Genomic DNA, 26,920 nt, shown 5'->3' on the forward strand with positions numbered 1-26,920 from the left:
AGACCGTACCTGCAAAGTCTTTGCCTGCCCTTGCTATGCCACCTGAAATGCTGCACCCAGAAATTCCCATCTTCAGCTGTCTAGTCAGGGTTCATTGATCGTAGGAGACAGACCCACTAGGGCTACATAAAATAACAATAGCAACTATATTTACTGGGTACTAAGTTCTCGGCACAGTTCTAAGCATTGGACATGTATGGATTCATTTAATCCTCACATCTATCCTATAAATTGATTACTATTATATCCCCCATTTTATGTATGAGAAAATCATACCCAGAAAGTTTAAGTATTTACCCAGTGTCACACCACTAACAACCACATTCACTGATGTGGGAACAAGCAGGAAATTCAACTTGCACAGAAGATGGAGACTGAATGTCAGGAACTGACATTGCCGCTGGCTCTCAGTCTCCTCCACCATCTCTGCTTCTCTCTGCCTCCTGTGTCCTTCTGCTTATCTGACCCAGCACAGCTACTCCAATCTCCAGTCCACAGGGTTTTCCCAGTCAGGTGCCCACCATCTCTTAACTTCTTCCTAATTCATGGAAGGGAGAAACAGATTGGAGAGTTAGCCAGTAGTGTGCTGAGCAATGTTTAGCAATTGGCTTTTTTTTGCTTTTTTAAAAGATCTTATTGGAGAAAGGGAACAGGACTTTATTGGGGAATAGTGTGTACTTCCAGGATTCTTTCCAAGTCAAGTTGTCCTTTCAATCGTAGTTGTGGAGGACGCAGCTCAGCTCCAGGTCCAGTTGCCGTTATTAGTTGCAGGGGGCGCAGCCCACCATCCCTTGTGGGAAGAACAGGCAACTTTGTGGTTGAGAGGACACACTCCAACCGAGCCATCCAGGAGCTCAGTGGCAGCTCAGCTCCAGTTGCCGTGTTCAATCTTAGTTGCAGGGGGCGCTACTCACCATCCCTTGCGGGAGTCCAGCAGTTGAACCAGCAACCTTGTGGTTGAAAGTCCATTGGCTCATGTGAGAATTGAACCGGCAGACTTTGGCAGTAGGAGCACAGAGCTCCAACCACCTGAGCCACTGGGATGGCCAGCAACTGGCTTTTTGAGGAAGAAGAAAGCCCTGATCTGTAGTATTTGCCAGTTTCCATGGGGTAAATCCCACCACAGCTGATTTCAAAGCACAACAGTCACTGAATGTAGAGTTAGGAAGAAGTGTGCACAGTCGGCTCTCATGAACCAGGACAGCCAGTACAGCTGGTCTTCAAATAGAATAACATTTCTTTATAACATTGATGAGATGCCATGGGAACTTAACTAGTTATTGTCAATTAGCCTATGGTAAAATTGGTTTTATGTCATGTTTCGCTTAATGTCACAGAACATATCACATTGAGGAGTTACTGTACACACTACTGGCACCATTGTACCACTAGGCTAAGGATCAAGCCACTGAGTCAGGTGTCTACCCCTGGCCAATCAGCTGTGGCTGGGATGAGGTCCTGTGACACAAATATGGCTGCCAGAGCCCACCTCTTCATGGCACAGCAAGCTGGGAAGTCAATTTCAAAGAAAAAGATGAGACCTCTGAGATTACTCAAAACATTCTTGGTTGCTTGAAACCATCCCCCTTTCTGATGGTGAACACATTCTGGTTTCCTCTGGGGGAGATATACATCAAATGGAGGTTTCCCCCTCTGCTCCAGGCTTAGAGCACGGGCTCCAGGCCTAAGCCAATCAAGTACAGACATTCTGGTCACTGACCAGAGGTTCAGGGATGGTACCTAACCCAGTTCAAACCAGGAAAACCCAACTCAACTTTTGCTGGGGCTTCTGGGAGAGACAGAGGCTTGGCTGCTGGGAACCTGGGGGCTGTGAAGCTGGAGCTGCTGACTCCACAGGAACGGGAAGATGAAAGTGACTCTGAGAACAAAGCCACGTGGAGAGCTGGAGACACATCATTGAACCCTGAAGCTGGCCTGACCCCTACAACGTCCTGTTCCATAAGCCAATAAACCCTTGTTCGCAATGGGTTTTCTGTCCTTTAAAGCCAAGTCTCCAGGCACCAGGACTGTGAGGGCTCAGAGCGCCATGGTGGCTCACGGCTGAATCACTCGTCCCTCCCACAATGCCTAGCACAGGGCCAGCCCTGATAAACTTTGAAGGGATTAATTCCTGCATTTCCCTCTTAGGCAATCAAAACATTGACCCCCCACAGGGTGAACATATGTGAACGGGACTTCTTGGTCCCTTCAATCACTGGAATAACTTCCACAAATCTGGGCTCTCAGGATGGACCCCCAAAGAGGGATGGAATAAACAGGTGTGGCTGCTCCTCTGGGAGAAAGGGCAGTGAACCTCACTGCTGGACCCAGAACATCTAATAAGCCTTCAGAATTAGACAAACCTAGATTAATTTTATGTCCTTGCCACTTAATTGCAGATGATCCTGGGCAAAAAAAAACCCTCTTGGTTTGCTGCCTATTTCATAATGGGTTGTGAGGTAATCAATACCAGATATTCCGCTGAGCAGCTGGATGGAGACCTGCCCACAGTGAGCGGCCATTTCCCTTCCTGTCCAAGTCTGGGGGGCGGGGGAGGGGAGAGGAGCAGTGGAAAGGTGCCCCCCAGCCCCGCCCTCGCACAGAGCACGCCACACACCAGCGCCACCCGGGTGCAGGTACAGTTTATTCTTCACAACAGAGAAATACAAAGAGCAGAGGGTTTGGAATTCCTTTGTGTCTTGTTTTAGTGTTTTCCCCCACATTTGATTTTTTCTTTTGCTCCTCACCCCTTTTCTTAAATATAATGCAGAATTCTTTACTGAAGCATTGAGGAGCTCCTGCCCTCACCTCCCTGCCACCAAGATGCAGACTGAGAAGCCAACAGACTGTTTTCTCTTTTTTAATAAGGTAACTAGTTCTAAATACGGTGGCTCGGAGGTCCCATAGAAAAAAGCAAAGGGTGTTAACAGTATGTATAACAGCGTATTTACAGGGTAGTAACATGCGGACAAAAAGCTACAATACTGAGTATCAGACGACGCAAGTCAAACAAAGGAGTGGGGGTGGGGGCAGAGAACCCCGTGGGAAAAGAAACCCCAGGAAACGTTAAACTGGTAAATCAATGGTGAGTTAAGGCTTAAAAAGTGTATAAAAATAACACAGTTAATATTCAAAACGGAACTCCAGATACAGAATATATAGATGAGTTTCTGTCTATTTTTTTTTTCCCCGGGGGGTTGGAGGGGGGCTTCTCCGGGCTCTGTACATAGTTCCTATATACACGGACACGCATGGCTTTCAGATTGGGGTGTGTCTATGGGGGCTGAGGGCAGGGGATGCTCTTGGGATCCTCCTTTCTGAGGACCCCTTCCCTGCCCTGCCGAGGGGCCTAGGGCCTGGGCTGGGGACACCCCTCCATGTCAGGGAAGACAAATAACCCCTCCCTGGGTACTGCCCCATCTGGAGGAAATTATGGAGGGGGTCATAGCCACAGGCCCACTCCCTCCCCATCCCCTGCTCACAGTCTGGGATGGTGGGAGAGGTAGCCAATAGGTTTCCTGGCCAGCACCGAGGTAGACTGGGGTGGTCTTCAGGGCAGCGAGGGGGTGGGGGATGGGGGCATAGGTCTCACCCAGCCCACACCCACCCCATTTCCCTGGGCCAGCGCCTAGCCCAACACTGCACCCTTTGGTCCTGCGGGTCTCCGGGCCCGTCTTGTTTCGCCTCCTGAAGTCTGGGCAGCTCTGGTAGCTGCTGCCTCCCTCTGCTCAGTGATGCCAAGGGTGCAGCTCGAGGTTCAAGCAGGGCACCCATGGTGAGTGGCTCCCTCCAGCTGCCTCCTGCCCCCTCCCACCAGGGGCCCCCTTTGCAGTCCAGAAACTCAGGTCTGAGCCTTCCCTCAAGACCTGAGGCTGTGGCAAGAGAAGGTCCCATGCTGCCCTCTGGTTCTCTGTGTCCATCTGTCCAACTCTTAATTTCTCGGTCTTAGCAGCACCAACTTCTTGGCCAATAAATATCTTTTTTGTTATTTCCAAAACAAAGTTAAAAAAAAAAAAAGAAAAGAAAAAACAGTGAAGCAAGTGAAGGGTGGGGAAAAAAAAGAAAACCCAACAGAGAGGTTCAAAGTGCTCTGAGATCATCTTTGGATGCCACCAAACAGTCCAGAATCTTGCAGTTGGCCTGGCCACCCCCGGAGCTGGACTGGGCAGGGCTTCTGCGGCCCAGGCTTTCTGGAAGGTCAGGAAGGTCATGAGAGCTCAGCTGTTCCTGGAGGGCCCTGGAGGGAGTTGGGTCCTGGTGCTGCCTGGGTGTCTGCCATTGGGCAGTGCGGGGTGGGGCCTCAGGTTGGCTCAGATGAGGGAAATTCGCACTGGGATGCCGGGGGACTCGGTCCTCTGGGGCGAGTGATGGCTCACCAGGTGCTCCACCACCGTGTGTTTGGACATGTGCTTCATCAGGTAGGTCTCCTGTGGGCAGGGGTGAGATTCAGAACATAAAAACCACCGCTGACAAAGGAGGCAGAAGAGGCTGAAATTCCCACAAATGGCCACTGGAGGGCTCCCTGGCAGATGAGCCAGCTAGTGGTGAGCAGCCACAGCTTTGGAGGGCAGAGGAGCATCACGCATGGGTCCTAGGGATGCTGCATGGTTGCCAGGGGTGGGGGGCAGGCTCAGTGACCACAGCCTGAGCCCACAGCTTGCTGGCTGTAGAGCCAGCAGGCACCAGGCTCAGCCCTTAGCAGTACCCATCTGGAACTCCTCAGGGCCAGGCCAGCTGGCTGTAGCGGCATATGCTGGCTGCACCTTAGCCTGCCTTCCTGCTCCAGCATAGCTTCCCCCCACCTGGCTGGGACTGAGCAGCAGGCCTGGGCTTCAGCTTAGTTCTGGACAAGTCACCTCGCCCATCCAAGCCTCAGTTTCCTCCTCTGCAAGCAGGAATGGGGCAGGAATAATATCAAAGAGTTGCTAGGATGATGTGGATCAAGTTGTTCGCACGCAGTAAGGGTTGTCTGGATTTCACTCCAGGTGGTGGCGGGAGCCCCAGCCTCTGCTCCCCTATACTCGAGCCTCCCTTGGGGAGAAACGGGGCCTGATCAGACTGGTGACTTTGGAAGCAAAAACTGGGCATACTCAGCTCATCCCTTGAGCACTCCCGCACAGGCTCTGCTAAATCTGACCCGGCACCCAAGAATGGGAGGGTGAGGTGACCCAAGGCTCACCTGCAGACTCACAGGCCCTCACACTAAGCTGCAAGGTGGTGCTCTGGTTCCCACCTGCCATTCCTTGGCCTCGTACCTCAATTTGCTCAGAATCCAGCAGAGGAAGCCCTCAAATGTGGTGTCCACATGCTATCAAACAACACCAGAGGGAGGCAATCAGCAAACTCCAAACTAGGAAAACTATTCTCCAATGAATAAATTGCAAAGAAAAAAAAGGGAGGGGTGGGGGGAACCAAGATTAAAAGATATATTGACCCAGTGCAATGTAGAAATCTTATTTGGATCTTGATTAAAAAATAAAATTGGAAGTAAATAAAATTAAGGCATTCATGAGACAAATGAAAACACGAATGCTGATTGGGCATTTGAAGATATTAAGGACTTACCATGAATTATTTTAAGGTATTATTTAACTCTTGTGGATATGTTCAAAAAAAGGAGTCATGTTCAGAGACACAAAGTGAAAATTTTCAGATGAAACAATATGTCAGTTTTACTTCAAAAAATAGGAATATGGATGAAGCAGGAACGGTTGATGGTTCTGGGGGCTGATGGGAAGGAACATAAGGATTCACTATTCTAAAATGTTTCTCTTACGTAGTAAACTAATTTAAAAATCAATCATTAAAACGTTAAAATAAAAAAACTCTGTAGAGTCCAGTCAGGCCCAGTTCAGGCTGGGGCCTCAGGCCGGGTGAGAGCTGACCACCCCTCACGCCAAGCTCAGACAGATCCTCTCTAAGAACCACAGCTGTGAACGCTGGCAGCCCCTTCTCGAAGAGCGGGTGTGTGCAGGAGGATCCCGAACTTGAGGCTGAGACTGAAGGTCTCCGGATGGGGCTCCTAGGTCTCTGCGGCTCCCAAATATCCCGAGGGCCTTCGTCCCTGCAGCTTCTGCCCATGCAGTCGCTCCGTTCTCCTCTGCCCTTTGAACAAACCTAGCACTCAGCAAGCTGGAGCATTGGCTAGCACCTGACAGCTACTGCTGACCACCCCACCAGGAATCCCTCCAGACAGAGGGACCTTTCAAAAATACCCTACTGGACTGTCCCCTCCCAATGGCTTCTCATGCCACCTGGAAAAATATCCAAACTCCCTAACAGGACCCACAGCCCCGTGTGACCCATTAGGTTGGTGCAAAAGTAACTGCAGATTTTGCAATTATTTTTACCCTTTTGAACTGCAATTACTTTTGCACCAACCTAGTAATTGTCTTTCAATTCCTAGACTACACCGTGTGTGTTCTACCTCAGGGGGTTAGCATTCACCATTCCCCTGCATGACATATTCTTTCCCTTCCTCCTCCTTCTCCTCACCTGGCTCATTATCCTTCAAGGCTTCATCTAAACGTTACTCCCTCAGATGGCCTACCTGGACCTCTCTCTTTCCCAACTCCATTTTGTCTTCCCTGTGGCTCTTTCAAAACATACTTTCTGCAGAGCAGTGGTTCTCAATCACAGGTGATTCCACCCCCACCCCAACCCCCGGAGACATTTGTCAAAGCCTAGAGGCATTTTGGGTTGTCACAACTTGGGGAGGGGGGTTGCTAGTGGGCGGAGACTAAGGCTGTGGTGGATCCTACAATGCAGAGGACAGCCCCCCAGCAGAAAGGTATCCTACGCAAACATCACCACGGGCCGAGGCTGAGAAACCCTGCTCGGAGCACGTACCACAGTTTCTCATGACTTATTTGTGTGGTTACTTGTTTAATATGTCTCTAGCAGATCCTAACCCCCTGGGAGCCAAGAACATACGTGTCTGATTCATCCTGACTCCCAGGTGCTGGCACAGTGTTCAGTAAACACAGTGAATAAATAACTGTGTTAGTTAAGGTGGACAAGGCGCCGACTCTGCCAGCCCTATAAGAACTATCACTTCCTCCATTTTACAGATGGGAAAATTGAGGCTGGGTAATCTCTGTGTCTACACAGGTGTCTGTTACTCAGAATATTTGATTAGCCTGAAGCATACACAAGTGACTCATCTCAACTCCCTCTTCTGGGTGCTGAGAGACCCTTGTTTTGGGAAATTCCCACCCAGGGACACTGGATGGGATCACCCTTCTGGAACCGTGCAGACCTTTCTGAGACCTGAGGATGGCTCTGGGCAAAGTCACTGTGCCACCTTGTGGCCATGATGAGGGTTGCATCTTTCCCCATGGGGTAAGGCCCTTCTCCCTTTCTCCATCCCTGGCTCTGGACAGTAGGGTGCCAGGCCCCACCCCACCCCACCCCCATCCACTGCCTGGAGTGTTCCTGGGCCTGGAGGGAACCACACCTCAGAATCCAGGCTAAAAAGGCCACAAGGGAGCAGGGAGCTCGGCCTGGGGCAGCCAAAAAGAACTGGGAAGCAGAAGCCCTGGCTCTGCCACTCACTGTGATCTTGAGAAGTCACTTCCCTTCTCTGGACCTCAGTTTCCTTGTCTGGAAAATGGGGAGGGCCAGTACAGCTCTGAGGAGGAGGTGGAGGCCCGGAGGCCAGCAGGCACTCACCGAGGTGTAGGCCCGCCCGCACATGCTGCAGCAGTATGCCTTGGCGTGCTTGATGGCGTGGGCTGAGAGGTGGATCTGCAGGGACGCGGAGTCCGAGTAGGCCCGGTAGCAGTTGGGACACTTGTAGGGCTTGTCCTTGTTGTGCTGGCGCTGGTGAGACTGGGGAGCACAGCACGGTGTCGGGAGCCAGCAGGCCTCCCCCAGCCCCAACCCCTTCTTATGCTCCCTTTTTGGGAAGGCAACTCTGCACCTGGGGGGCAGGACACAGGTGGCCACTCACCTGGAGGTTGGAGAGCTGAGTGAAAGCCTTTTCGCAGCCAGGATGCGGGCACTTGTAGGGTCTGTCACCTGTGTGGATTCTGCAATGGGGCAGACCAATGAGGTGGAGTCCCTGACAGATTACCACTAGGCCAACTGCAGCCCCTAAGCTCCTGGCTGGTGTGCTCCTCACTTTTGGCCCCCAAGCCTCCCAGACTCCAACACTTTCCCCAGACTGAGCCCCAGGCAAGAACTGCAGGCGTCAAAGTCCACCCCTTCTCCTTTCTCTGGCTTCCCACTGACAATCTGTGACTACAGCCTCCCTGCGCCCCAGTGTCCCTGCTGAACCCAACTCTCCACTGGCACACACTCAGAGACATGGCCCAGGTCTCCAACAAGTCATGGGGGCCTTGCCCCTCTCTTCTAAAAATCCCACCTGCAGATCACCCACTGAAAAGAACACAGATTGATTCACAGCTTTGCACCTTTCCCCATGGGGTAAGGCCCTTCTCCCTTTCTCCATCCAGGATCTTCCCTGCCCACCTGCTTCTTTCCCTCAGGAGACATGTCCCTCTGATTGGCCCCCAATTTCTATTTCTTACCCCCTCCCCATGTCAGGCACGTGTCCAAGATAGCTACATGGTGACCTCAGGTACTGAGAGAATTCAGGACTGGGTAGCCCTGAAGCTCAGCCCCTCTGTCCTCCCATTCCTGGCTTCTCCTCCTGGCTCCACCATTTACTATCTGGGTGACCTTGGGCAAATCACTGAATCTGTTTCTTTATCTGCAAAATGGGTATAAAAATATAGTCCCTCCCTCACTGGGATTTGTGAAGATACATTAGATAATGCGTAAAGGGCTTAGCCAAGTATTGGCACAAAGTCAGCACTTAATAAACACTTGCCAGTATTATTCATTCATTGAACATTTATTACATCAGGTACCCGTGTGCCAGGCACCATCCTAGGTACTTGGAATGAACAAAACAGACAATCAGCATGACATAAGTCACACGTGGGATGTAATAAGCGCTTTGAGGAGAAGGTGAAGGGATCCTGAGTGCCAGGGGGAGGGGATGGGATTTTAAATAGGGTGACCAGGGTGGGGCTTCATTGAGAAGGTGACTTTGGAGCAGTGACTTGAAGGTTGATGGGAGTATTTTCAGTTAAAGTCTGTGGTGCAGCTCAGGCTGGTCCAACAGCCAGATGAGGTGCAGAGATGGGGTGCATAAACGGGGCTCAGGAGCCCAGCACACACGGCAAGCCTTCTAACCATCACCTGGACTTGTCTTATCTGTTCCACTGAAAAGTCTGTGCCAAGCAGGTGGGCACTGAAATGCGGGTTGGGCCTGAACCTCATTTGCCTAAGTTGCCAATAAGCATTAGGTGGAGGGAAAACCCAGCTCTGGCCGCGAGGTGTAGGCTCCCTCCCTAAGCCCCAGCCCACCTCACTGACTGGGTTTGCTCTGCCGGTTAACAGGCTCATCAAACAACCTGAGGCCCCTCTGGCCAGGCCCCATGCTAGGCGGGCTTGAATAAGCAACACGCCCTGCCCGACAGGGACTGCCCACTATCAACACAGATAAAGTCCAAACTCCTCAGTGTGGTTCAAGGCCTTTTGCTGTGTGGTCCAGCCTCAGCCCCTGGCTCCTGTGCACCCTACGTCCTGGCCAGAGAACTATGTCTCATCTGGCAACCATGTCTGAGTGATGATTCTGCCCACCACCCCTGTGCCCTGGCCACTTCCTCAACAGGGTTGGGGGGAGCGGTCCCGCCTCCTCTGTCTTCTCACCTAGACGGGAATCTCAAGGGCAGGGACAGCCCAGTCTCAGGTGCAAGGCTAAGTGGAGCTGGGCTGGCCCGGTTCTGAGAACCCCTATCCTGCCTGCACACTTCTGGCTGTCACGTGTTTGTGGACATGAACTCAGGCACCGTCTCTACACTGGAAGGACCTTAAAAGGGTCATCTGGACCGACTCCACCTGATGTCAGAATCCCCTCCATTTCACCCCATCCTCATTTCCCTTCAGGGCTGTGAAATTCATTCAGCGAGGGGTCCGGTGGCAGAGGGGCCCCAGAACATGCACCGATTTTGCTTTAAACCCCACAATCCGCACCCAGAGTCCTCGCCCCCCACTGCTGCTCAAGCCACGCCTTTCCCCTGCCCCGAGGCTCCAGCCCCACTAACTTCCCACTAGCTCCACTAGCATTGCAAGTCCTTTCTCTTTCCTCTGCCAGCCACAGGTTCCCTCAGCTAACACCCGGCTGAAACCACACTCCTGTCCTCAGTGTAAAAGCCCCTTGATCGGGACAGCCTTCCCTGCCCTCCCCCCGACTCAGCCCGGCCCCTACAGCCCACCCCTCAAGCAGAAGTGTGCGTTGTGGCTGTCCAGTCACTGATTTCTGCCTGCGTCCTGAGAGCAAGCGCTTGGTCTCATTCACCACCGTCACTCGAGGCCTGGCACGGCTCAGCAGAGAGGCCTCAATACATAGACTGAATAAAGGAAAGTGAGTTCTTTCTCTCTGAAGTCAGTCACTGACAACAGTAATATGCTCAACACAATGAATACCGTCCATTCTTTGGGTGTATTTCACAAGTGTTTGTTGACTGACTGATCGATGGTCCTCTGGGGACTACTTCAGGTCCTTCCTCAGGGACCCAGCCAAGATCACTTGAGCAGGAAACAGCCCCTATGGCCTCCTCTCCAAGTGTCCCAGCTGCCAGGCCTCCTGCCTGGACTCCCAGCCTCAGTCTCTCCCCCCTGAGCACCACCTCAGCAGTGGCACAGGGATCTGACTTTCCATGGCCCTGCATTCATCCTGCACTGCCTCCCCCTGCATGAGTATTCAAGGCCTTGCTTTCTAAAGCCCGACCCACTCTGCCACTGCTCTCCCCAGCAGGGTCTCTTACCACCCTCCCCACAACACACGCAGACTCATCCCCCAGCAAGCCTCTGAGCCTTTGCTCATGCTATTCCCCCTGCCAGGAAACACCCTTCCCTTCTCACTAGGACCCAGACCCAGAAGATTCTCCCCAACCTCCACCACATACCTCCCTCTCATGGACGTTTCCACATCTCCCAGCCTCCCATACTGCGGTGCGAGCTCGTTTGGGCCAGAGCCTGCCTGCGACCACTGATCTGTCCCTGTGTGTGGCACCAGCACTGAGCTGCCTCAGAAGAGGCTTCGGGGAGCAACCGTTGGATGAATGGACCAGGCTGCCCATTCTCAATGAAAACTGAACCCAAAGCTCTTCAGTCCCTGATTTTCCAGTCAGGACCAAGCCCTCAATTCCAACACCAGAACCCTTTTTATGAGGCATTGTCCCATTAGGGGAGCACCCAGCCCTGGCTCCCACACCTGCGGTAACAGGGAGCTCACCACTGACTCGAGGAGCAGGCAGAACAAAGAAGCCGAGCTGAAATGGGTACCCCTCCACCTCTACCACCCTAGCCCCACCCCTGGGCCCCAAAGGCTTGCTCTGCTCTCCTGCCTGGTACCTCCATCCCCATGTGAGCGGATTCTGCAGCCTGACATTCCAGCCCCTTCCTTCCTCTGAGCCATAGGCTGCTCCTTGGTGCTCTGGGTTCAAATCTCACTTCTGCCTCCTCTTAGCGGGTGACCTGAGGCAAGTGACTTTGTCTCCCTGAAGCCCCGTGTCCCCATATCTCCAACAGGGATAATAATAAGGATTGTAATGACTGTAAGCATTAATGACTTGTATAAAGGATGTTCATAAAATTTTTGCAGTGTGAGTTTTTAACATATTCATTTCCAGTTCAGATAAACCATTTACGAAAAACAACAAAAAGGGAATTTAGTTTAATTTAAATAAAATTATTGAGGACTCATTAGTTGTCATTTATCTTTTATTTCCCAGGTGATAAATGGCACATCAGATGGACTGGCTTCAGTCACGTTGTGCTCTGCGACTAAAACAATGGTAGCGACAGTGCAAGTTAACCTTCCTGGGTCCTTCCTTCTTAACTTGAAAGCCGACCGTCCCTCTCCACAGCAGTTTTCAGATTGGTTATGTCTCATTTAGAAACACAACTCACACTGTATGAGGGCTTTATGGACACGGTGTATGGAAACACCGATGCAGGGCCAGACACATGGGGCTTTCTGACAAGGAATAGCTGTTATGATTTTATTACCATTACTACCATCAGACTTGAGAAAATAAAATGACGCCAGCCCCTGTCACAATTATCATCATCACACATGTACACAACATCACAGTCAGGAGAAGAAAAACAACGGCAGAAAACAAAGGTAAAAACACTCTGCAGCCTGAAAAAACCAACAAAAACAAATCCAGAGTCATTCTATCTACCATGAGTTCCTCCCCCCAAATAAAACTTTGAGCCTCTCCTGTACTTTATTAACTAGCTCCCTGATAAAACCATGTTCTCCCTGACTTTTGCATCGTGATATCTGTAGACATGTGATCTTATAATATGCTAACTGCATGAGACCACTGCAATTTTTCTACCATGAACAAACTCACTACCAAGTTCTGTTAACTCTGTTTAAATGCATGTGGTATTTATTATTTACTGAGCTGATCCTTCTGAAGTCTGGACTCTTGTAACACTTCGCAAGTCACCTGCTTATCTTTATTTGTCGTGCCTTCCTTGCACAGATGGAGGTCTCGCCATGATGCCCCATTGTCACCCACACCGCTAAACACATTACCCCCAAAATGCTCCCAGGCACATCTTGCTCAACAACCAGGGTGAGTCTTGCTCAACCCATTTCTAACTCCACTTGTATTTCTTGACCAGGGCTGGTTCAGTTTGGGACATGTCTTTCTTTTATTCCGTTCATTATTGGCAATAATGTTGGGAAGATGGATTTGATTGTGGATTTGATTATATGCCCTGATTGTCGGGTTCTCTATTGAGGGGCAAAAAACCAGAAATGGTAGAAAACAAGGAACCTGTAATCTGGTTGCTTCTTTACGTTTGGCTTTTTTGGTTTCTCTAAAAGAATCTGGGACCTCTGGACATCTGGGGCCCCCACCTCTTTGTCACTGGGTTAGGACACACTGGTTTAATTATATGTGCCACCACCTAATGACTAGTAATTTGTCCCTAAATGTTGACAGGACCCTCATGTCGCATGTTTGGTTTCTCACCATTAAGAACTCAAGTCACTGAAAAGAAAAACACACTATGCCCTTAGGATTGGAGAGCAATCCCAGGGTCAAGGAATATTCTGATGAAATACTCTCCTTTAGGGCCTATTAATTTCTTGTTGCTTGTTTCGTCACAGTCTTAAGTAATATTTTAAAGCAAAAGTCTACTTCTGAAAAAAAAAACAACACAGGAGTCTTAACAATTATCACTCTTTGCTACAGTATTTTTTACTAGACTGATGAGCATGTCTCGCCTACACTGTCTTTCTCAAATTCAGAAAAATAAAATTACCAAGATAAGTTTTACACCCAAAGGCTCTTGGAGTTTCCAGATGGCTGCTGGGTAATACCAAAGATTTTCTCCTTCACTTTATTAAAAAAGGGGTGATCCAATTGATTGGGCATGTTTTGTCTTCTCCATATATTTAATAAGCTGAACACTAGAATGAGAGCTGTCCTATGAAGTTTCCAGTATATAAGAAAGTTGGCAAAGCAAAAAAAGAGAAATTCAATCGCCATGAGTTAATTTTATGAACATATGTAATTATATATAAATTATGTAAATATAACATACAGTAATATATAATATAATTATGTATGTAATTAATATAAATATATATATACATATGTATATTTTTTAAGATAGGGGGAAAACCCAGCAACTTATTTTATAGAGACTAGCACAATAAGTATCAACAGAGAACTGTCTTTAAAAAATTTTCTTCTAGATTTAATTACACTTGTCAATTAGTGCCAGTCCTAACACATGCTTTTATGAGATAAATTAAAAGACCCTGAAGACGGGTCAATGCCCTCACTGCCTATAATATTTTCTTAATCTGAGAAATTGCTCACACATTATACCTTAATAGAGGACTCCATTCTCCTCCGTTCTGATACTGTTGATTGTTATAACAAATAGACAAGAGTCATTTAGTCTTATCAACCGGTCTGATTTTCCCCTCCCGCTTGTAGAAAGACCTCTGCTTTGAGGTGCAGGTCAGAGACTGAGTCTTTTGAAGGAAACATCAAGAGATGATAGCCTCAGGAGAGGAGGGTACCACGCTCACTTGGCTCTTTATACTTCAGGGGATGGACAAATCGGCACAGACTTAAAGCTGACACCATCACCATGACCACACACTGCCCGAGGCCAAGGCAGGATCTAAGAGTCTTTAGGTCAGAAGTAGACAACTTTGCAAAGCAGACTAAATACCCAAGATCAACAAGAAAGGAACTATAATCAAGGATTGGATGGAAGTGATTTAATCGTCACTAATGTTCTCCTTTCTAAAAGGCATACGAAAGAGCCCTTTGTTCTTTTCCTTTCTAAATCTCCAATCCTCCACTGGGGAGGCTATATTTGCACCAACTGGAATAAAATATTCCTTAAATGGTGCCTTGTTCCAACTAACCCTTCAGAATTCTGGAGGGGAAATGCTATAAAAATTTCATATAGATATAAACTAATGAATTATCAAAGAAATTTTAAAATAATTCTGTTGAAAACAACATATATAATTGCCTTATCTACAACACTACTCAGAACAATTGCTAAGGGACATTCCATGTGCCTTTTTACTGAGACACTTTTCTTTTCATGATCATTAACAGTTCTGTAAGTAGGTTCAATAAAAATATGTCCTCCTTCCTAATAGGATATAATTGGGTAAATCAAGTTTGTAACCATGACCATGCCAGAGAGGTCATATTTAAAGACAAATTTCATTTAATAGGCACGACAAGCCTGATGGTTAGAAACAAAGACTGAACTTCACATGTGGGAATGTGGCCTCCCCAGGCGCCCAGGAAACTGGATCATGGCTCATGGAGTCGCAGCCCTTAAGATTGTGGAAAATCATTCCTGCTAGCCCACAAACGCTAGCAAACTTGGGGATTCTCCAAAAAGAAGGTGCCCTACCATTACAGGTTGTAGAGGCAAACCTGACAAGAGGTAAATTGGATGGTTCTAGGTTCCTGATCTTAGATAGTAAGATAAGAAAATGTAACACACACACATTAAAGTTATGACCAAGAGACTTTGCAGAGTTTCTTGACAGAAGTGAACTCTCAAACTTTAGTACCATGTGCTCTAATTTTAATAGCCATACAACCAGGGGGACTTGATTAATCGGTACCTCGTTACATACACCTTTATAACACTGGCCAAACTTTTAAAACTCAAAGTAATGGCAAAAATCAGAAAACTGCTGAAACAAATTTATGGGGTCAAATCCATGGCTTAGGAGACATGGGAACAAGAAAAACAGACTGACTCCTTGTCTTGCTGCCATTCTGCCATTTGTTTCTTACTGTCCAACCTACACATCATGCCCCAAAGTCTGAGAAATAAATAAAACAAAACATGTTGTATCCTGGGATAAAGCATACAAAGGAAGTGGAGAGAAATGAATAAATAATGATAACAAAACAAATAAAAAATAAGGTCCCTTTGTCTAGCATTTGTCCCCAAAATAAAGAAAATCTTGAGTGCTTTCTGTTAAGTTACAAACTCCATGGCAAAAACAGTTTTATCCCTGACTTTTACAATGCTGATACTGGCAAACACATACCGTGTTTTCCCCAAAATAAGACCTAGCCGGACCATCAGCTCTCATGCATCTTTTAGAGCAAAAATTAACACAAGACCTGGTCTTATTTTACTGTAATACAAGACCCAGACTTATGTAATATAAGACCGGGTCTTATATTAATTTTTGCTCCAAAAGACACGTGAGAGCTGATTGTCCGGCGAGGTCTTATTTTTGGGAAACACGGTAGCAACACCTATTGATATGAGAGTCATCCTGTGAGAAAAGTGCTGTTTTCTCCCCCTCTGAAGAGATGAACAGCAATCTTGGTAAACTTTGGTTTATTTAAACCTTTGGTTTAAATTCCTATGGTATTTTTATTTGGTGAGCCAGTCTTCCTGATGTCTGTACTTCCCTGCAAAAATTTTTATTTCTTTCCTTTCTATCTCTGAATTTCCCTTTCACACACTGGACTGGACCATCAGCCGTATGAGGGCAGGGGTTTTTGTCTGTTTTGTTCATTGCTGTATTCCCAGTACCTAGAATCACATCGGGCTTATAGAAGAGGCTCTGTAATTATTTGTTAAATGCATGAATCGTATGCCCTATAAAAGCTAGCTCTATTTATTCCACAAATATTAAATGCCTCGATGCTTGTGGCACAAACCGGGGATGTGGAAATGGAAGAGACCAAGCCCTGGCCTTCAACAGTTCCCACTATATTTGGGATGGTGGGCGAATAACCAGACAAGTACAAAACAGCCTACCACTGCTGTGATGGGGACCACAAGGCCTGTGGAACCAGCTCAAGGGGGCCAGGGAGGACTTCCTGGAGGAAGCAGGACTGAGCGATGGGTAAGAGGGCAGGAGAAAGCAGGGTAAAGGAGGGGAAGGGTGTTTCAGGCAAAAGACACGTACAAAGGTCTGCAGAGGAGAAACAGTGGGAAGGGTAGTGCGGTAGTGAGAGCTGAGGTCAGTGAGGTCCACGAAGGCCATACCCTAAAAGGCCTCGAATACCAAGCAAAGGAAGTTGCTCTTGACCCTGAGGGCCATGGGCACCGGGAGGAGGTCCCTGCCCCTCCTTGCACCATGTCTGAGCACAGGCTGCAGTAGGGCAGCACCAGGCCGGCCACTCACCTGGTGTGCTGCTGGAGGTGGGAGAGCTGTCGGAAGGACTTATCACAGTAGGAGCAGTGGTAGGGCTTGACACCCAGGTGGATTCGCAGGTGCTGGGCCAGGTAGGAGGCGTTGGCAAAGGACTTGGAGCAGTGCGGGCACTTGTGGGGCTTGGCCTCTGTGTGCGACTTGGAGTGGATCTGCATCTCGGACTTGGTGAAAAAGGTCAGCGGGCAGACCTTACACCTGTGGGGCAAGAGGCAGGTTCACACCTGGGAGGTCCCTGCACCCCCTGCCTGTACAGCTCAGGGGATCCCTTCTGCATCGGACACTGTCTGTGAGGGGCAGAGCTGTCCTGCGTGAAGTGCCGAAGGCAGAGGTCTGCCTGGGAAGCTCAGGGGCAGGCTCCTTGCCTGGACAACCTCCCATCTGGGGGGGGAAGCTCTTCCACCTGGGGACACATTTCCAGCAGCCTGGGGAGCAGGTTCACACCTCACAGGGAAGAGAGGCCCCTGACCCTTGTGAAGGTTTGCCCAGAGCCATACCCCACAATTTTGAGGGAAGGGCTCTGAATCTCGGAGTAAGTAGTTCTCAACTGGGCTGCACCTTCGAATCATCCAGGGAGCTTTCGAGAAAGGCTGACACCTGGCCCTCCACATTCCCCTCCTAACAAATGAAATCAGAATTTTTGGAGGTGCAGCCCTGGTACTGGCATTTTTTGAACGCTCCCCAGGTGACTAAAGTTCAAGCCTGAGCACACTGGTTGAAGGGAGGAGGAAACGGACTCCCATGACCCCAGACTGTGGTGGGGCAGCCCCCACCCCGCACCGCCTCTGAGGGGATGTGGACACAGCTTATCAGGAGACCCCGCCCCCTGGACCCTGGCGCCCACTGTCAGCCCCTGAGACCCCTCTTTCCAATCCCCATTGCTGGGCTCCTAGGGGCAGCCCTTGGCATGAGCCTCTGCCCCAAGCCCACCTGGACCCCTCCCGCTGAGACCCCCACCTGTATGTCTTGCCCTCCTTGGCAGTCTCGCCTGAGGCCAGGATGGGGTAGGGGACTACAAGAACTGGCGGGCCCCCTGGGTTCTCCGCCTTGATCTTTTTGCGGCCGCGCTCGGACTTGGGGGGGCCAAGCAGGCCGTGGCCCTGGATGGTCTTGATGGAGTCCAGGAGGGGGGGGCTGGTGATCCCTGAGATGAGAGTGGGGGACGAGGCGATGAGGCGGCTCTGGCTGGTGGTGGTGGGTGTAGACGGGCTGCTGGTACCCGTGCCCGCGCTGGACTCGGATGTGCTCACAGCCGGGGTCCGGGAGGAGAGCCCCAGACCTGTGAAGACATGGGGTGGGGGCAGGCATGAGGGGCAGCTGCAGAGACCAGCTCAGCCCTGGCCACCCAGCTTGTGTGACTTTGGTGGGTTACCCGCCTTTCTGAGCCTCCCCTTCTCTTTGTAAATTATGACCCAGGGGTAACTAAATGTGAGCTTGTGTGTGTAAGATGCCCTAGATACCTAAGGACTAAACTGAGTTAGATAACAGACACTTCGGAAATAATTCATACCACAGGAAAAAAAACTGGTGCACAAAGATGTTCACTACCGTGTTATTTATAACAGCAAAAGTTAGAGGCAACTGAAACATGCAACGTCAGGGAAAGAATCAATGAACTGCAATCAATCTCCTGTACTGAACATTAACTGCCCATTAAAAAGGTTATGTTTGTGGGGAAAAGCTTCTTTAAAGGCATATATATGCACAGAAAAAGTAAGTAGGAGAAGGAGATGTACCAAAATGTGATGTGGGGGAGTGGCCAGATGGCTCAGTTGGTTAACGCGTGAGCTCTGAACAACAGGGTTGCTGGTTCGATTCCCACATGGGCCAGTGAGCTGTGCCCTCCACAACTAGATTGAAGACAATGAGCTGCTGCTGAGCTTCCGGAGGGGTGGCCGGATGGCTCAGTTGGTCAGAGCGTGGGCTCTCAACAACAGGGTTGCCGGTTCAATTCCCACATAGGATGGTGGGCTGAGCCCCCTGTAACTAAAGATTGAAAACGGCGACTGGACTTGGACCTGAGCTGCGCCCTCCACCACTAGATTGAAGGACAACGACTTGGAGCTGATGGGCCCTGGAGAAACACACTGTCCCCCAATATTCCCCAATAAAATTTTTAAAAAATGTCATGTGGACGGTAGAATTAAGAGTAATTAAAAAAAATTTTTGTTATTTTTGTTTAACTGTACTTTCTGATTCTTTGACAATAACCTTTTTTGTTTTTACTTCTGTAATAAAAGTTACTCTTTTTAAAATGAGGGGACTAGAAACATTTACAATTCAGGTTAAGGAGACAAAAAAAAAATGAAAATGGTATCTATCATGTGGTGAAAACTATGCTTTTTAAAAAAAGAAACCAAAACTCTGCACATTGAAAAAGATGACATCCAGAGTTGTTACAAGTATATTTTGAGTCACACATGCTGGTGGGAGTGTGTATTTATCAACTTTAATGGAGGGCTGTTTGGCAATAACCATTAAAATGTTAAATGTACGTAACTTTTGACCAGGCAATTCTAGAAATCACCTAAAGAAATATTTGCACATGAACACAAAGACTGTGTACATGGACCTTTCATACAAAATTGTGCTCAGACAAAACTGGACACCATCTTTGTCCTCAGTAGGCTGTGTAAAGACATGAGGTCCACCCTCATTATGGAGGACCGGGCAGCCAAGACACAGAGAAGGCCAAAATGTGCTGTGGGGTGAAAAAGCAAATCGCAGACAGTACGAACCCATCTATTTCTTTAAAAACACACACCCAAACTATGTATATAGACAACATCTGTGTGTGCAAGTGCACAAGAATGGATCTGAGAAGATAAACACCCAAACTAAATTGTGTGTAAATTGTGGTTCTCCTTAGGGAGGAAGGATTTATTGGTAAAAGGAGATTTTCATACTTTGTCTATCTGCATCCATATTATTTGAATTTTTTACCTGGTGAATTCATCCACTTTTTATATCTGTGATTAAAGGATAAAATAAAATAAATTATAGAGAAAACATATGAAAATGCTACCAACAGTAGGACTAGGACTAATCTTTTATCCTTTCAGCTTGTCTGCCAATTTCTAAATTTTCTGTGATGGCTAGCTAGGTATTACCTTTATCATAAAAAAAAAAAAAAAAAAACACGCACTGAGTATGTTTATGATAGAATGGCGAGTAGCAAAAGCAGGTTCAAGTCATGGGTACGGTCCTACCACAAGCTCAGCAAAACACACATGCATATTAAAAAACAAACAAAAAAGATGGAAAAGGAAGGAAATAGACCAAAAGTCTCTCTAAACTACTGTGTTAGGAGCTGGGAATTAGGAGTGATTTTTGTTTCTTTGTTTCTCTTTTTTTCCAAATTTCCCTTAATACGCTAATATTACTTTTTTTTAATATTCTTTTATAATAAAAAAACAAATTTAATAAAATCATAACAGGGGAATGCAGAGTGTTGTAGGGCCTGAGGGAGGCTCACTGGGCCCCATAATTCTCAGGCATCTCTATAAGGAGGATGGAGAGGGGAAGAGAAGCAGGGGTGCCTGGCTGGCAGCAGGGGTGAGCCAGGGGAGGAACAAAGGCCCCGCCGCAGAGAAAGCCTGTCTACCAGGCTCTGAGGTTTATACCAGGCACCTCCAGCCAGGCGACACCACACCAGGAGGTCCCCAGGGCACCCCAGCTTCAACCTATCCAAGACTCAGCTTATGAGTCGCCTCCCCTGCACCCCACGCTTCTTCCTATAGTTCCATCTCTCTGGCAGCGCCTGGGAGACTCCCTCACCTCCTCCTATTTCTCACCCCTACATCCAGCCTAGCACCCAGGCCTGTCCGCTCTTCTCCCCAACGTTAATTCAGATCTGTCCACTTCTCTCGGTTCCCACTGCCTTGCCAGGGCCCCCATCCTCTCCTGTAGACCTCCCTGTCTCCATGCCTGTCTCCCACCAAGCCAGTTTCCATCTTGCAGCCAGACCCAGCTTTCTAACCCAAATCTGAGCATTTCCCTTCCCTACTTAAAAACCTTCTATGGCTCCCACTGCCCAGGCCAAAGTCCAAACTGCACAGTGCAGTCCACAATCTGGTGCCTGCTTTCCTTCTCTCTAGCCTCAGAACTGGGGAGCAAAGGGTTAGCACTGGGTTCTGGAACCACACTGCCTGCCTCTGCCTCTTCCTGGCTGTGCCTCAGTGTATTCATCTATCAAATGGAGACATTTGGGTGAATGCATGAAACTACTGTTTTTGTAAGTTAAACACGGTCCATTGTTCAGCCTAATACAGTACCAAACACACAGGACTGCTTGAGAGGAATAAAATGAATATTGGTGAACATATAAGGTGCTCAACTGGAGTTAGCTGTCCTAGTAGGGTTATCAGCGTCAGTCTTCTGGCCTGCCCCACCTAGACTGTCCTACTCTTGCTTTCTCACTTTGCACATGCTGTTCCTTCTTGCTGCTCCATGTCCCTAGTTAACCACCAACCTTTCCTTGCTAATCAGCTCCTCCAAGGAACTCTTCCTTCTCCCCGCCCCCAGGTCTGGTCAGGGTTCTTCTCTGCATTCCTAAAGCTCTCTCTGTTGACTTGACGTCCCTGGTGAGCCCCAGGTGCGCCCACCCTCACCCTGTTGATTTAGTGGGGGTGGGTCCTCCCAGTACAGGGTTGGAGCACGTCCGATGGCTGTCTAGTCCGACTGGCACCGCCACCCAGAGCTCGCCCCCAAGGCCCCACCCGCCCTGCCTTTTTCAGCAAGCCACACGCCATCCTTCCCACATTCCCCACCCAGGCAGGTATCCACCCCTCCCACCCAGGCACCACCGTACCTGTGACAGTGCTGGTGGCTGGCCGCGCATGCAGTGCCACATCGGGCTGGGGCACAGCCTGCGGGTGCAGCCCTGGCACTTGCTGCAACTTGGGAAGTGACATGACCGCCTGGCTGCTCTCGGCCGGTGCAGGCGGCACTAGCAGTGGCTGTTGTGACGAGGCCGACGTGGGCGGCAGGTGAGGGGGCCGGATCTTCTCCGCCATCAGCTGCTCCTTGATCTTGTTGATCAGGACCAGGTTGTCCAGCTGCGCCGGAGGGGAGGCACTGAGAGCGCTTGGGCCCCGCCTGGTCCTTTCCCGCAGAGGCCAGTCCACCCGCAAGCCCCTCACCCGCAAGCCTCAGCCAAGCCCTGGGCAAAGAAAAGCAGCTCCAAGAGGGGGAGGGTGGCCAGAGGGTCGACGCGCTGTCTTACCTGGCTGGGCATGGTGGGAGGAGGGGGCCAGAAGTAGGGGTTGTTAAATCGCGGCTCGGCCATCCTGCGGGGAGAGAGCGACTGTCACAGGGAAGACGCCCTCCGCACAGGCCTGGGAGAGCTCCCATCAGCTGCCCCATTCAAGTCTGGGCCCCTCTCTGGGATCCCTGCTCCTGTGGGACCCTCATCCTGCAGCAGAGCAGGCCGCCTACCAGGGCCTGGGGAACTGTATCTCCAGGATGAAAAATCTGGAATTCAGCGTCTCCCTGAGGGGGCTCAGAGGACAAAGGTCACCTCCAGATCAGAGAGCTTCCAGTCCCTCCCCCACCCCCATCACCCTGAAACTAGCAGACCAATCCCCATCCCCCAGAAGGGCCATAAGCTGCAGGGCCAACCCCATGAATGCATCGATTCCACACAGAAGTCCCCCTCCCTCATCCACAGACAAACTGAGGAGTCCTGGGGCAATTTTGTAAATGGCCAGAGAGCAGAGGCAACCGCGCCCCCTGACCAATGACCACTCTAGTGCAGACGTCGTCATGAGAACACTGAGTTATCAGACATACAGCCTTTCTAAAGGGCAATTTGGCAGGACAACTTACGAAGGCCCAAATGATATAGGCCTTTGACCCAAGAAATTGTCCCCTCCGGAAAATGATCTTTAAGAAACAAGCATGACCATGTGCAACACTTTACCTACAAGAATGTGTCAGAAAACTGTGCTTACGGAGGGGGTTGAGGAGCCCTAAGGCTGGGGCAGCTTGGGGCTCTTTAGCAGAAGTATGTGAGTCTGTCTGGTGGCCCTCACCTCGCAGGGTTCAGGCTAGGCTTGTGCAGTTAGGAGGGCTGTTCAACCAGGGAAGTAGAAGGATGGGCCTTCCGAGTTCCTTCAGTCTTCCACAGGTTCCAGCCTTCCTGTGCCCCCCACGTAAATCAAGATGGGACTTTGCAGGGACCAGGTACTGCATTAAGTCTTGCTTCCTATCCAATTTCTCTTACTTACCTCTTTTATAGTAATGAATAACTAAAAATCTAACTGGTATTGTTGCTTAAATGAAAAGTTTATTTTAACAGGCAAGGCCAAAACCAAGCGTCTTCAACCTCTTTTCCTGGTCCTACAAGCCTGAGAAGCCCCTACTGGAACTGCAGCAGGTTTCAGAAGAAAACCCTCCATAAGGACGTAATCTAATCTCAACTCTTTAAGAAAGATCTTTAATATGAATTATCTCTTGTGATCTTTACTTGAGAAATAGGCACAGAAGTTATTGTAAGTATTGCAACTCCATATTAAGGGTGAAGAAACTGAGGCTTGGAGAGAAGGGAAGAAACCTGTCCAAGACCACAGGGCTAGGTAGGGTTCCAGAGTCAAGACTAGAAATCAGATTTGCACAGGCTGGTTCCTCTGGGGAATTTGCTTTGCAAACCCTCATCCTCAGTTGAGCAAACATCCACATGCAAAAGACTCAATACCTATATACAAAAATCCTGGCCCCTCACTCCCAGCCTGGGGACCGTTTGGGTCTGAGCCTGGCCAGGCTGGGGATGAGAGTATCTTCCTCTGGGGTGGCTGCCCTCTAGAAGCCCTCCTGCTCCCACCTCCCACAGACACCAGGTTGCCCTTCTCTCTACCCCATCCCACAGCCCCACACAAGAAGCACTTTCTGCCTGCAGTTCTCCCTGACTGCTCCCTGGGACTTCTTTCTCAGAAAGACCTCAACACAAGAATAACAGGGAGGAGGCTGTCATTTACCAAGTGCCTCCTTGTGCCAGGCACGCTGACACTGACAGACAGGTACCTCTCGTCCGCATTTTACAACTGAGGAAACTGAAATGCAAAGAAGTGGAGTGACTTGCTCAAGGTCACACAACAAGTAAGCAGAGAGCTGCGATTCCCACTCTGAACTGACTCCAAAGTCTACCTCATCGGTCCTTTAGTTGTTCAGGCCCAGAAGTTATCAACAACACGAGTTGCACGACAGAATGAATAAATCAAGGACTGAAAATCAGAATTATTTTAAGACAATCCCACACAATTATCTAGCACTGCTGATAGTTTACAAAGCTCTTCCGTACCCACTGGCATTCTCGTCAGATCCCTGGGAAACAGGGAAGGATTTTCACCCCCATGTCACAGAGGAGAAACGAGGGTACCAGGAGGAAAGCACTATGCCCCAGGCCACACGGAAGTGGAAACCGGAAGGAGTGCTGTGCTGCCACGCTGGGCGCGGGCTGAGTTTTCTTCATCTGTAAAATGGGGTGAAACAGTCCTGGCCCAGAACTCTGCTCACTGCACCCAGCTGTTCCTCAGACAGTTCTGGGGGAGCTGTCCTCTCTTCCCCTCTTGAGTCCAATGCCAAGTTCGGGCTTCCCAAAGCCCAACCCTGGTCAGAAAGGTATGCGCAAGAGGGTGACCTGCCTACCGTCCCATAGCTCAACAGAGCATCTTCTCTGCTATTTATGGGGCCCCTGGCCAGGCAGGGACTACGTGTTACCCTGGCTGGGGAAGCAGGCCACAGAGGGGAAGGGTCTGCCTTGGGTCATTTAATCGGATCTGCACAGCCTCTGACTAATGTCTGCCTCCGTCTCTGGCTGGTGTGGAGTAACTTAAGGATCTGTTCAGTGACCCTGGCCCTGGTGTACACCCACTGTGTGTCAGATTCACGGAAGGCTTGCAGGGGAGGGAGGGGACACTTGCTGATATCCTGCTGAGTGTCAGGCACATCATTAGATGTGCACCAAGAGTGTCTCACGTGAGCCCCCCAACAGGCGTGGGAGGTGGGTATCTACCTGCACAATCCCAGGACCTGCATGACATGGGGGGCCATGGCAAGACGGGAGGGGGAAGGTGGTGGCGAGGGCCAGGCTAATCTGCTCAGACATTGTCTTGAGGGAAGGGTTTTAAGCAGGAGAGATCGGTCAGATGTGTGTTTAGGACAGGTGGATGAGGCGGAGGGCATTCCGGGCAGAGGCAACAGCTTGAGGAGAGGCATGGAGATATTACAGTACAAGGCAGGTTTGGGACAGTAAACAGCCACCCACCAGCACCAAACAGAGAGCTGGAGAGTGGTAAAGGGCTGAGAGACAAAGGCCAGTTGGCAGGGCCTTGAATGCCGTGCTAAAGTTTTGGATGGAATGCTGTTGCTAAGAAAGCATCAAGCAGTGTGCTGGGCCAGGGAGCAAAGAAGCTAAGGGACCAAGGTCTGTGGAAGAGGCATGAGGACGGTGCCCGGTGCACATAAGACTAGAGGTGCTGGGGCAGAGTGTCCATGCCAGGACAGGCAGAGGAGACACACTGGTGGGCTTCACGCCCCAGGCGGAAGCCTCGATTCTGTGCCGTGAGCCCTGAGACACACAGCCCTGATCCTTGCAGGGGGACAAGCAAGCTGTCATTTTGGGTTTTTTATTCTTAAGGGGGGAAAAGTTGGAAGGGTGGATGAAAGAAACATCTCCTAGAGCAGCCTCTGGAAACAGCCTCCTGATGGCAGCTGGCCCACCCACCGATCCACCTGTCCGTCCATCCATCCATCTATTCTGGATACATCCTATGAGCCAAGCAGGGGACCAGTGCTGGGGAACCTGAGGCAAAGGAAGAACCCTGCCCTCTGGGAGCCCCAAGTTAAGTGGGGGAAGCAGACAAGTGACCCACAAGCTTCTGCAAAAAAGAATTTTCACTTATGAAACCTACTACATGCCACCAAGGACCTCCATGTGGTCAAAGGCCATGGGGCACCTTCACGGCCTCCCTGCCACCTGGGCCCTTTGGGAAGATCTGTGTGCGTTGGTCCCTAGGTCCCTCATCTGTCCCTCAGAGCTCCCCCACCCCGGCTGGGCCCCTCAGGGTAGGGCAGGAGCTTCCTCTCTCCCACTGGCCTCAGTCCCTCGGTGGCCCATTTACTCTAGGACTTTAAATACCAGCCAAGCCCCAAGGCTCCGCCTGCAGCCTAAGCCTCTCTCTGGAGTTCCAGGCCCAGCTTTCCAGCTGCTTCATTAACACGTCCCCCTACCTGCCTCATGGGCTGCTCAGACTCAGCAGTCCTAAGCTGGACTTGGTCTTCCCCTAAGACGGCACCCCCATCTCCGAGTGGGCATTCCCATCTGCCCAGATGCTCCTGCCACAGACACACATTGATCCACAACATGTCCCCTCCCTCCCACTACCAGCCACATCCTTGGGATTCCCACTCCTTTCCACAAGTCACCTCACCTGGCCCATGGAACAAACTGCTTCACTTGGAGCTTAATGCACCTGGTTCAAATCTTGGCTCCAACTCACCAGCTGTGTGATCTTGGGCAAGTCACTTGCTCCTGGCCCCCCAAGTAAAGGACGAGCAGTCCAGAGCCAGGGGCCTGACCCAGGATGGTAAAAAAGGATCAGGGAGGACTTCCTAGGGGAGAGGATGTCTGCTTTGGGTCTTAAAGAATGAGTGGGAGTTAGCCAGGCAAAGGCGTGGGGAGCATTCCTGGCGGAAGCAGCAGCCTGAGCAAAGGCCCAGAGGTGAGAAGCAACACAGCACGTGAGGGCAGGGAGCTGAAGCATTCCGATGTGCACTGGGAGATGGGCCATGAGGCTAGAACCATCAGCCGGGGCCAGACCCAGAAGGTCGATTCCTGAAACCTAGGTCTGGAGTCCGGACTTGAAGCACTGGGTGATGGGACGGAATCTCTGGTTTACAAAGACCCCTCTGACTGCTAAGTGTAGACAGGACCGCAGAGGCCAGAAGTGGAAGCAGTGGGAGGACACCCATTAGGAAGCCCCTGGGGAATGGAGGTGAGAGGCAGAGATCACACCTGGGCCAGGCAGGAGACAGGCCAACGAGGCCTGGCTATTTGATTAGAGCTGGACGCCAAGGAAACGTGCAGGTTGTCCCCCATGGTGTGGCCTGCGAGGTCCACTGCATAGCAACGTGGACACACATGGCCACAGGAACATGCAG

General features: G+C 50.0%; 1 protein-coding gene across 4 annotated transcripts in view; it reads right to left on the reverse strand.

Annotated features, from left to right (window-relative positions):
* Nucleotides 1-2,621: 2,621 nt before the first annotated feature.
* ZNF362 (zinc finger protein 362) overlaps nt 2,622-26,920 on the reverse strand; it is a 39,118-nt gene continuing 14,819 nt past the window's right edge. For 2 of the 4 annotated variants that reach the window (XM_081056350.1, XM_081056347.1), the window contains 7 exons: nt 21,987-22,050; nt 21,573-21,819; nt 17,720-18,041; nt 16,736-16,960; nt 7,952-8,030; nt 7,672-7,830; nt 2,622-4,427 (listed from right to left, as the gene is read on the reverse strand). In XM_081056350.1, coding sequence (XP_080912476.1) covers nt 4,311-4,427; nt 7,672-7,830; nt 7,952-8,030; nt 16,736-16,960; nt 17,720-18,041; nt 21,573-21,819; nt 21,987-22,049 — 1,212 coding nt within the window. In that variant the 5' untranslated portion in view covers nt 22,050 and the 3' untranslated portion in view covers nt 2,622-4,310. Of the gene's footprint in view, nt 4,428-7,671; nt 7,831-7,951; nt 8,031-16,735; nt 16,961-17,719; nt 18,042-21,572; nt 21,820-21,986; nt 22,051-22,713; nt 23,418-26,920 lie in introns of those variants that run through there. The other 2 variants (XM_081056348.1, XM_081056349.1) reach the window with 2 other exon arrangements.

The sequence above is a fragment of the Rhinolophus hipposideros genome (assembly GCF_964194185.1).
Source record: "Rhinolophus hipposideros genome assembly, chromosome: 8".
Lineage (NCBI taxonomy): Eukaryota > Metazoa > Chordata > Mammalia > Chiroptera > Rhinolophidae > Rhinolophus > Rhinolophus hipposideros.